The sequence below is a fragment of the Orbicella franksi genome, chromosome 9 (genome assembly GCF_964199315.1).
Source record: "Orbicella franksi chromosome 9, jaOrbFran1.1, whole genome shotgun sequence".
Lineage (NCBI taxonomy): Eukaryota > Metazoa > Cnidaria > Anthozoa > Scleractinia > Merulinidae > Orbicella > Orbicella franksi.
In genome coordinates, this window is record NC_138153.1 from 3,997,554 (window position 1) to 4,009,119 (window position 11,566).

The 11,566-nt window shown below is 38.4% G+C and overlaps 1 protein-coding gene across 1 annotated transcript; it reads right to left on the reverse strand.

The window, feature by feature from the left end:
• Positions 1 to 222: 222 nt before the first annotated feature.
• LOC145496645 (uncharacterized) lies at positions 223 to 7,422 on the reverse strand. The gene is made up of 7 exons (XM_081476355.1): positions 7,347 to 7,422; positions 4,597 to 4,877; positions 4,078 to 4,241; positions 3,004 to 3,101; positions 2,325 to 2,383; positions 1,077 to 1,169; positions 223 to 504 (listed from the first exon to the last, which is right to left on the reverse strand). Exons 2-7 carry the CDS (start codon positions 4,850 to 4,852, stop codon positions 431 to 433), a joined length of 744 nt encoding a protein of 247 aa, XP_081332481.1. The 5' UTR covers positions 4,853 to 4,877; positions 7,347 to 7,422; the 3' UTR covers positions 223 to 430.
• Positions 7,423 to 11,566: the final 4,144 nt, after the last annotated feature.

Genomic DNA, 11,566 nt, shown 5'->3' on the forward strand with positions numbered 1-11,566 from the left:
CTTGGTCATACGAGTGTCTGGATGGTGGTTTTAATGACTGAGTTATAAGAGATATTTTCGGCAATGTCTCATCGATCTTTTCAAATTTCAGTCCATTTCTCAACTACCAATAAATTTTGCAGATCTCATGTATTTGATAGAAAAAACTGCGTTATTTCTAAGCTCATAGTTACGATTTTAACCAATTATCAGCTGTCAGTCAAAGCCCACCAGACCCTGTTACATTAGGGAAACAATCACTGACGAAAAAACGGCCAGTAAACTTTGGGACAATAAGTCACTTAAGTCTTTGTGTTAGACATCGCTATAGGGAATACAAAGGCGCCCACAAGCTTCACAAGCTTCTGTTGCTTGACTAATTATTACAACTAACTAGGAACTTGAAACTGCGATCGCAAGACTTTTCTTCTCATGAAAAAACGGTGACAATTTATCTCAAATTTGAGAGCAACGCAAGCACAATGACCAGAAGACTGATGAAACCAATAGTGTTGCTTCCAGCACCTGTGAACAACAAAAAGAAACAAGCATCAATCGTGAATCAATCGTGAATCGAAAACAAGATGGTACACGTTCTTCCTATCCCGCCCATTTCCCTTCCATTTCGTTTTGCTCTTAAAGCGAAGCACGGGTTGTAGCTTTGAAACTCGGAGCTCGGAGCAAAAGGAACTAGTACCCAGAATCCATAAATAAACATCGATATCCCGATTGAAAGTCCCCCCCTCCGAAATATCAGGGAGCTTAAGCAACGGCGACGGCGAGGACAAAGCCTAGTCACAGAGGAATTTATATTTTACCAGCGAAATTCCCAATTGTCTAGATCTTTTCACTACGCCAATGGCTCAGAAAACGTGCTCAGACTAAATATGCAATGAGGTACAGCGCTCAGTTCCAAATAAAAATACGAAGAATCAGCCGTTGTCTTTCGGGTTCCTCAGACCACGCAGAATTTGGTCATTTCACGTTTTTGTTTTGCAGAGGACGACAAGGAAATGGACAAAGATTTATAACGCACGTGCACAGCCATTGTTCTCCTCATTAGACCTTTTATCTTCTCCGAAACCCAATACACTAACCTGCACATTCACAAGTTTGACATCCAAATTTGGTCTTGGCAAGACCATGAGGGCAATCCTCAACATCGGCACAACCTGGTAGGGGACACAAATCTGGAAAAGAAACAAACCAGGTTATTATCTGACAGATACATATGGGTAATGATCATTGACCAAGCTTGTTCGGTCAAGATGGCTGGATATTGGCGTCGTTCTCAAGTGTTTTTTTTACGTGTTTATGGAGCTGAGATGGAGTCAAATATTTTTTTGACAAGCTTGGTCAATAAAGGATTGATTATATAGAAAAAGAACACTATTTTCTTGCGGGACACAGCAGGTAATCCCGAGCGAGCAAGCTCCATCTTGCCCGCTCGGGTATATGTAGCCAATCACAGCGCAAGATTTGGTTCATCTTGGCTTGCCATATAATAAAGCCTGTTATCGGGCGTATTAGCGGCGAGAAAAGAGAGAAACGACGGCATCCGTGAGACTGTTCAGGTTAATGGTCTCAAAACGTTTATACATTGGGGTCGGTTCTCATCTGCCGGTAGCCTCTCAAACCAACTGTTTCAATCGCCGATGGAAATTTAAATGCATTGGAACGCGGTACCTGTTAAATTGTGTTAGATACTGGATATAGTTGACATACATAGCAATTGACCTATATTCCGCCCGACCGCTGGCTAACGACTTGTATTATAATAAATCAAATATCTTCGCTCGCGCGTGATTGGTCTAAACACTTAGGGTTAGGGTGTCTGATCAGAATATGCCCCAGATAAAACTGGGAAATATCTAAATAATATACCCCATTTTCCAAAACTTGGACATTATCTGTTCCTCAAAGCTGACAGTTTTCCGAGAGCGTAGCACAAGGACAAATATCCTAGCTTATAATCCATCAAATATTTTCGCTGGCGCGCGACTGGTCTAAACGTGTCACTTGACTGAATATGCTCCAGCGAAAACTGGGGGATATCCGAGTGATATTTCCCAGTTTTCAAAACTGTGCGTGTTGCAACAAAATACTTGAAGGATAATAAACACAGTAGCCTCCTGGAGACGGGCATCATGACGTGATTCTTATCTCATATGATGTCGTCGTGTCTTGTTTATCGGTCTCAGAGTGTACTATATATGTACCCAGCCAAGATTCATTTCGTGGTTTTGATACTCTTTGAATGACAGAGAGGGTTGTGCATGTGAGGTTCAACCTCACATGCACAAGTTGGAGAGGAAGGGGCAAGAATCGACTCTTGTAAAACTTACGATTTAGAGTCAAAGTGATTCCTTCCCAGTAAACGCCTTGCTCCTTGACAACACTGGCACTAAATGAAGAAGATAGAAAGATTGGTTTTAAAAGTCCGGAAGGACAATTATAAACAGTGCCATTTATTCGCATCTTTCTTTGAACTTCAGTTTATGCCACAATAAAACAAAGAGGCTGAAAAATTAATTGAAAATCAGGTTGCTGCCTAAAATAAAACTGACATTTGGTAATGTTTTCCCTGGCAAGGTCTAATACTGCTCAAAACGCTAGCTTTCGAATTTATCATGAACTTATAAACATATGAGGACATTATTAATTTTGACTTTGGTTTAAAATTTTTCAAATTAACCTCGTCCCTATAGTTAAGGTTATGGAAATGAACACGTAAGGAACGGCCTAAGACACATCTGACTTCGTAGTGCGAAGGGCGTTTGATCTTCGATCCCACACAATACTACGAGAAGTCCCTCTTTCGCTCAGTCCGTCGTGCGTGACGCGAAAGAAATTAAACCGCGAGGGGAAAAAATGGCCGCGCGAAATCGCGGCTAGGCTCGCCACCAGGAGTTCACGCAGCCAATTTTTCGTCGCGGTTTATGTACGGTCTCGCTCGATCGACGGACTAAGCAAAACAGGGACTACTCGTAGTCTTATTCACTCAACTAACAATACAATATTTACCTTATCGTAATTTTTCCTGCTGGATATTTTTTGGGTGACTTCCATTTCACTTGGAGACTGCTCCGGTTGGTGGAAGTAGAATTTTCCACATATTCAATCTGAAAAACGAAAAAAAAAATTCATGTACTACGGGATGATTCCTAGATAATGTCACTGGCTGACTTGGCACTATGCTCTACATTTACTCCATCTGCTGAATATATTCCTTTTAATTTCAGAGATTTACGGCATAAGTTTCTTATACTGCGCATACCTTCGATTGTAGTTTAAAACTGAAAAATTAATTGTACGAGAATTACTCGGCGACTCACGTTTTAGCTCGATCCACGTAATGCTCGTGAATGAATAATTGACCTTTCTTTTTCGTACTTAAATAAGATATTTTCGTCACAAAGCATAGACAAGAGAAAATGGTGGGAATCGAATAAAGAGGAATCGGAGTAAAAGGCTGAATGAATATTGAAAATTAAAATAAAGAAAGGATAGAAAAAAACGAACAATGAAAACAGAATGTGATTTAAAGGAAAAAGTAAATGAGAAGGGTTTTTGTGTTAAATTGAGAAGTGGTTATAGTGCTTGAGAATAGAGTGCTTAAGCAATGACGACGGCGACCCCAAGGAGAACGCCTAGAAAAAAATGAATTTATATTTTACGTACCTTCGCATTTTGCAGTTGTCTAGATTTGTTCCTACCGGTCTCAAAACTTGTTCAAGTTAAAAATTTAATATGTAATGCCAGCGTTCAATTCCAAATAAAAATACGAAAAGTTAGCCGCCATCGTTAGCGTTCTCCAAAATACGCAGAACTTAGTCATTTCACGTTCTTGTTTTGCAGAGGACAGCAAAGAAATGTACCGGCAAAGATTTATAACGCACGAGCACAACCATTGTTCTGCTCATTAAGTCTTTTGTTTTGTGGCGTTCTGGTTGCCGTTGCCGTCGTGGTTTTCTTAAGCTCCCTAATTTCTTAAGCAAGTAAATAAATACCAAAACCACCACAACGAAAACAAATAAACAAACAAGAAAAACAAAAAAAACCTATTAAACGCTGAAATAGTCCAAAGGAAGTAATTACCCATTGTGATGTTTGATTGAAGTGACATTCTTCCATGGATACTCCAGCAGGTAGTGGTTTTACAAAATGTCCACTTTCTTCATCTTCAAATTCGTTGTAGACGTAAATCATAAAGCCTGTAAACATCTCTGTTACATTGTCGGAGTGAGTGCCATTCAGGAAGACTAAATCAGGGAACAAAATGGACAGAACATTGCTACGTTATTCACAGAACAAATCAAGAAATCACAAATATTACAGTCTTGTCATGTGTATCTATATACCGTGAAAATCCTTTTTGAGAGAAACCGTTTCTCTAGAGATCGAATTCAAATTTGTCCTTACTCAGGCACTAAGATCACTAAGGCCTTGACAAGCACACAGGCAATAATGAAAAAGTTGTCGACAAAGGATGATAAAACCAGTTACATGAGGGAATTCCAACATAGGTACCGGACATCTATATATCTACTCTTCCACGTGACCTGTCGACTTTGCATCTGACATTTTGTATAGGTTAGGTAATCCAAAATATCTTACTTGTGTAGGTTAATTCTTGTTCAGGTCCGTAATGTGGCTCACCACGGTACATATCGTCAAGTACGGACTTCCCATCTGGGCTAATTACGTCGAGTACATATGGAGGCTTTGAGGTTTGAGGTTTAACATCACTTGGAAACCAATCCTTTACCATTGCGCAACGTAGTCGTTTTTCTGTCTTCACGTACTGAATGTGTAGGAGAACTATGGCCCACATCGAAAGCAGCAACAGTCGTCGCCATGTTCCTCGCGCCATTTTGGTTTTCAGATGACCCTGGCAACTGTTACAAAAAAGCTAGTAATAAACGACATACAGCAGTTTGGTTCAGGGTTGGACCTGCGATGGTGTGTAATGCGGGTCAGGGACGGGGTGGGCTTTAGCCCCCCCCCCCCCTCACCCCCCGTAATTTCAAGGAAAAAATACACAAACTCGTTCCCAGGGTCTTTTCCCTGGCAGGGAAAAGACCCTGGTAACGAGGTTGGAAAATACATAATGCAATTTGCTGGGGCAGGAAATTTTTCTCACTTTCAGGCTGTACATCGGAGTATTTTTGGTGGACAAGAAGCTCGTGCAATTTTTTTTTTTTTAACATAAAAAACAGGACCTGGATAATAGAAAGCACTTGGTCGATTTTTTTCCCTGTGGTTCCTCTTATACTTTCTACTAAGGTGCAACTACGACACGAATTACTTTAAAGACCTCCCGCCCTTCTATAAGAAGATACTAGACTTCTTCCATGAATTAAAAACTCTTTACTCGTACGATCAAAAGCAGGAGCTAGTATTGTTTAATAACAAAGATATATTGGTGGACGGGAAACCCATCTTCCTAAGTGAATGGTTTAAAAAGGGTATTCTATCGATTAATGACCTATTGAATGAAAGTGGAAGTTTTTTAACATTCCACGAGTTCCGTGATAAATATTCCTGTGAATCCAATTTTTTACAGTATTATCAAGTTGTTAGCGCTATTCCGGAACGTTTAACGTTTCTAGCCAAGTGCTCCGACATCATCAACAAATCATTTTTTACCGGGAATAATAGCATCTTTTCCCTCAACGAATCGACACAAATTAATCTGTACAAGGCTAACTCAAAGGACTTCTGTAATTTGCTTGACGACAAGATTCACACCGAAGATCAAACGGGCCCTAAACGTTGGAGCGAAAAACTCTCTTTAAAAAAGGACGTATGGACTAAGATCTTTAAATCACTGAAAAACATTTGAAAGGAAACTAAACTCAAAGAGTTTCAATTTAAATTAATCCATAGAACGATAGTAACTAAGAAAGAATTATTCAGATTTGGTATTAAGGCGGAAGGTGAATGTCTATACTGCGGAGATAAAGATTCAATTGAGCACTCTTTTATCGAATGTATGTTTACCAAATTGTTTACCCAAAAGGTCTTGAACTGGTTCAACCAAGTGAATGCGAGTCAAATTTCTCCTACCACAGAGGAGACCTTGTTCGGTATTACTGCGAGCTCCCACGACATAGCAATAATACGTACGGAAATTCAACTACACTGCCTTATTTATGCGCCATTAAATTTATTCAAGCAAGTTAAATAGCCTGGCCATCTCCATTCAGGATTTTATGAGTAAGTCAATCATTAAATACAATCTTGAAAATCTGTCTTAATTAACTGTGTTAGTGAGAAGTACACCTCCCTCCTCAAAGTCAATATACAGTATAACGTATTGTAAGTAACTGTATGTATAGCAAGTAATGTAAGTAGAGTATAATATTGTTAGCAGTGTAAGTAGCCCGTATTGCAAGTAATTGTATATTCTGTAAGAAACTGTATTCAGTATTGTATTGCCAGCATAAGTAACCCGTATTGTAGGCAACGTAAGTAATGTTCTGTAAGTAGAGTAGCGTAATGAGACCTGCATTGTAATGTTTGTAGAATTGTGTTTTGAAAATTAAAATTAGTAAAAAAAAAAAAAAAAAAACTACCGCCGCTAAAAAAGTGATGGTCCGTCCTTAAGTAAACTTGTTTGTTTACTTTTATTACATAATGGAAGGGTATCACCGTGACAGCTGTTTAAACCTATGCCATCGGAGCAAGGTATGAAATGGCAACAAACTGGTGCAATGATAAATGGATTTTTTTCTTTAATATTTGCCTTTCTCTCTCCACTAATTGTAATAATATGTAGACGGTTGTGAAGATACATATTGCTCGAAAGGACTAAAACAATTTCGTTACCATCTGATTGACGTAGGAGGGCATTGCAATGTGCATAAATTGGTTATGCCGTGACCTAACAGAGTTTGAATATTTAATTACCAGGGGAGCATAAGCAGCATTTCGGGTATAGGAAGAAAATTGGTGACGAAACACGGATTAGTTCAGTGTTAAGTCATACTGGGAAGAAGTAGTTTTATTTTACGAGTTCGTTTTAGAGCAAAACTTAATAGCTTCATTCAATTTCAATTCGTTACTCGGCTCGCAGCTCATGTTTGAAATGTATGGGCTCCACCATTTGTCAAATGTGATATGAACTGCAATTCATTTATACTGAGTTACGATTGAACGATTAACTTTTCACGCAGTGAATCTAAAACATAGAAACTCTGCATAAACTACGGGTGCGAATTTATTCTTTTTCCTTAGTGTATCACGATTGCTGTTTGAACTTGTTATTTATTCGGCTTACAAACGGAGTGTAGGTTTGCAGTGGTTTCTTTGTTGGAAAATGGGAATATAACCAATGTTTCTGCCACAACTATCTTCTACTTTACCTGCGCAAATCCCTGCTAGTACTCGAGTAGCTCCGGTTCGCTCTCTCTCGGGCTGCCAAAGGAGAGAATTGGAGTGCGTGACTTGGAATACCGATTTGAAGTGTGAAAAATATGCAAATCTATGTTCCCGTTTTGTTGCTGACAGCATGCTGACAATTGATCAACAAATATTGCATGTCATTGATATCGATTGATTTCCGATATCGATTTTTATCGATGGACTACGCCTGGCAATCAGTGACTCACGAACTATTAACAGCTCCACTAAAATTATCGAAAGGGATAAAGAATCTTTCTTTTTTGTTACTTCGGAGACATAAATAATTATGATGCCAAGAGAAGATTAATTTTAGAGAAATTACGAGAGATCGGGACTGAAAGGCCGAATGAATCCAATAGTGAGCAAAGAAACGGACACAAACAAACAACAATCACTGAAACAAAAAATGATCAAAGACCCATTTGCAGTTCTTTTTGGCAGAATGTAAATTGTGAATAAGCATGCGCATAAATACCATCAACCTTAAACAAAAACAAACTGAAAACGAATCAAAACAGAAGAAATTCAAAGGACGTAATTATCAATTGTGAAGTTCCAGTGAAGTGACACTCGTCCATAGATACTTCAGCAGAATTTAAAAAATGTCCACTGTTCCCATCTTCAAGTTCGTTGCCTTGAGATGTCAATCATAAAACCACTAAATGTCGCCATAGCATAGGCAGACTGACAGCCATTCAGATAGACTAATATTATTAAAACGAAAAGGACGTAAAATTAGTTACACATTATAAAAAAAAACGCAAATCTTGTAGTCTTACTGCACGTGTGACTATATAGCAAAGATATCAGTGACGTCACCTATTGTTATTAATATGCCAACCAGAGAACTTTTGGTTGGTGAAACAAAGAATTCTTTTGTTTAACGTTTTGAACAATTAAATGACAAAAACAACGTTTGTAAACAAATATCTTCCCTATACTGAAAATTCCTTTCTAAGACAAACCGTCTCTAGTCTACCTTTTTAGACGCAATGATCGAAGTCAATAAAATAACAATTTTCAAGGAACTTTGAGATATTTTTCCTCCAATTGTATTTATTTATTTTATTTTAAATTTGGCTTTGTAGATTCTTATATACTCTTGTAATATAATTTATTCAGAACTACTATTACATTGCAGCTGAAAAGCCCTTATTGGGGGAGTTTCAGTAAACGTAGGTATATATGTATGTAGATAATGAACAATGGTAGCAAGACTTCAATTCATCGTTTTATTGTAAACTTGCTTTATTAATATGGTAAATTTATTTGTCTTCGAATTCTACTCCAGGCAGGTTTTCAAAGGGCCACGAAAATATTTCTTTGTTTTCAATTAATTATCTGAATTAACTGCACGTTCTTACAGCATATTATCGCCAGCTATCGACCATTGTGACCATTTTAATTTCAGTGAAAGAAACAACACGTGTTTGCCAAAAATCACCATACAGTTAAAATAACGCCTGGGGAATGAATTACAGTCACTCCATGTAACCGCACCTGAAGTTGTAACACTTCCTGTTATGTAAATAAGTAGAATTTGAGCACGCACGTTCGCGCGAAACTGGCCATTTGCATTGTTTAAAATTCAAAATTGATGACACTTTTTTATTCCGCCATGCGCGCATCAGCACACTTGAGTTTTCAAATTTAATTTTATAACGGTTTCGAACTGCTCCGCAGCAAATGAACAACTTTTAAACAAAGTTTGGGCAGCTTTGCGTCGCGTTTAAGTTTATTGTTAACCGCTACGATGAGGTTTAAAAGAACTAAGAATATGCTCCATATATAGAGGCTGTTACCACAAGATTTGCTTAGGCACTGAGCAAGATCCTCCGCTTTTCTGAGCAAGTTCGACATGAGAGTTGATTGAACATCGCTTGGTAATCACGGCAGCGTTTATTCAAACAGCGCGATCTCAAAGTTTTTACACGCTGGACCTGCCATTCTCAGAATTTCCAGGATTTCGTGACTGTACTTTATCAGTCTTCGCCATCACTGAGCCGGTAAACTGCGATGAAATGACACATTTTTCCTTCGTCGATGTTACTTTCATCACAAAACCTTTGCACACCGTTATCAACTTGCCGAGCGATAGACTTGAGAGACTAGAGGAAGGACAATCGGAGGAAACTGCTTAAACAGAGGTAACTGGATTTTATCGACACTTTAAAAGTACAATGTAATTATTTCTATTTCTACATTTTTATGAACTATGTACTTTTACGATCACAAAAGTGCTTCGCAATAACTACAAATGACACAGCCATATTTTAACTTTCCTCTAGCTGTAATTTCCCGAAACAATCCTGAACAACCGTACCACCATGACAAGACGTAGAATAAATAATTTTATTAGTCTCAATGTCTAATGCACACGATCACTTGATGCCAGATAGCGAGTTTTGCGCTCTTGAATTCTTTTTTCCAGCGAGAGGAATGTTTTATCACTCAACTAATCGTTCCGAAAAGTTACCAAACAACATCCAAACGTTTCCGTACGTTTTCAATAATAACTTTGATTGCTAACGATTTACGTGTACATTATTATCTTTACATTAGCCTGGAAAACTACGGCATGGTTACAGTTTGGTACAACATATCACACCACTGGAGTGGAAATAGGCCAGACAGCAAACAGACTGGTTAAAAAAAAAAACTGGAAAAGCTCAGTATTCTTAACCGACAAACAAACGTCGAATTCCTGGAGAAATAATTGGAAAGAATTAATTCGTGGATCATTGAGGTTCCACAAAGCCATCAGCGACTAGATAAGTGGATCTTTTCTTAATCCTGACCGTGAACTTGGATCAATTCAGAGCATCTGTTCAGGTAAAAATTACTGACTTTCTCCTTAGTAACGACGGGGCTATCAACGATTGGTTAGATTTATTTTATTTTAGCCGTTAATTGTAAATATTGTACAGAATTGTAGTTTGTATGTTATTGTATATTATGTTGATTTCTTTTGTTATTTTGCTCTCGGAAAAATTAGCTTGTGTAATAGCTACTCTTGAATTTAAGTTTCTGTATGTATGTATATATATGAGTGCATTTTACTGAAATTAGTAAATCCAACAAAAACCAGCTGAAGATATGATGTTGCTCTATGGAAAAAGCGTTCGACATGGTTTAAATAACGGCTCATTGATTTTACAATGCCATCCAGTAACTAAGATGATATCTTTCCACATCGTAAATTAAGGCTTCTTGGATTATAACTTAACTTCAAATAAGAAACAAACCATAAAAGAAATAAACCAAGAAACCAAGAAACAAAATAAACGGTTATTTCATTGTAAAACTTAATAATTCCTTAGAATTAACAAATTACAACAAAAAATTCTCTGTATATAAAAAGCAGCTGACGCGCGCAGAAAAAGACATTCAAATCTTGAAATTGAAAGTGCTGTTAATGGGAATCAAACACCTTCAAAGATGCAATTCCCACCTGGGTCATTGGAGGGTTTCGCGCGCTCCACTTAACGTAAACGGGATTCAAACCCATTGCAAAATGCATTCACCAGCAGAGTGAAGGGTTTCACACGCTCCACTCAAATCGAACGGGATTCAAACCCATTCGAAGACGTAATTCCCAGCTGGGTGGAGAGTTTCACGCGCTCCACTTAAATTGAACGGGACTCAAACCCATTCAAAGATGCAATTCCCAGCTGAGTGGAGAGTTTCACGTGCTCCACCTAACATGAACGGGATTCAAACCCATTCGAAAATGCATTCGCCAGCTGAGTGGAGAGTTTCACGCGCTCTACTTAAATTCAATGGGATTCAAACCCATTTAAAGATGCAATTCCCAGCTGGGGGGAGAGTTTCACGCGCTCCACTTAAATTCAATGGGATTCAAACCCATTCAAAGATGCAATTCTCAGCTGGGTGGAGAGTTTCACGCGCTCCACTTAACGTAAACGGGATTCAAACCCATTTAAAGATGCAATTCCCAGCTGAGTGGAGAGTTTCACGCGCTCCACTTAAATTGAACGGGATTCAAACCCATTGGAAAATGCATTCGCTAGCTGAGTGGAGAGTTACACGCGCTCCACCTAAATTGCACGAGATTCAAACCCATTTCAAGATGCTTTTCCCAGCTGGGTGCAGAGTTTGAAGCGCTCTACTTAAATTCAATGGGATTCAAACCCATTTGAAGATGCAATTGCCAGCTGGG

What these genes read in the sequence shown, in the direction of transcription:
- LOC145496645 (XM_081476355.1), bottom strand. Translation starts at nt 4,852, where the DNA reads ATGGCGCGAGGAACATGGCGACGACTGTTGCTGCTTTCGATGTGGGCC. An exon ending in TCAATCAAACATCACAATGG is followed by an intron (nt 3,102 to 4,077) that starts GTAATTACTTCC and finishes TTCGTTTTTCAG; the next exon opens with ATTGAATATGTGGAAAATTC. An exon ending in TCAAACTTGTGAATGTGCAG is followed by an intron (nt 505 to 1,076) that starts GTTAGTGTATTG and finishes TGTTGTTCACAG; the next exon opens with GTGCTGGAAGCAACACTATT.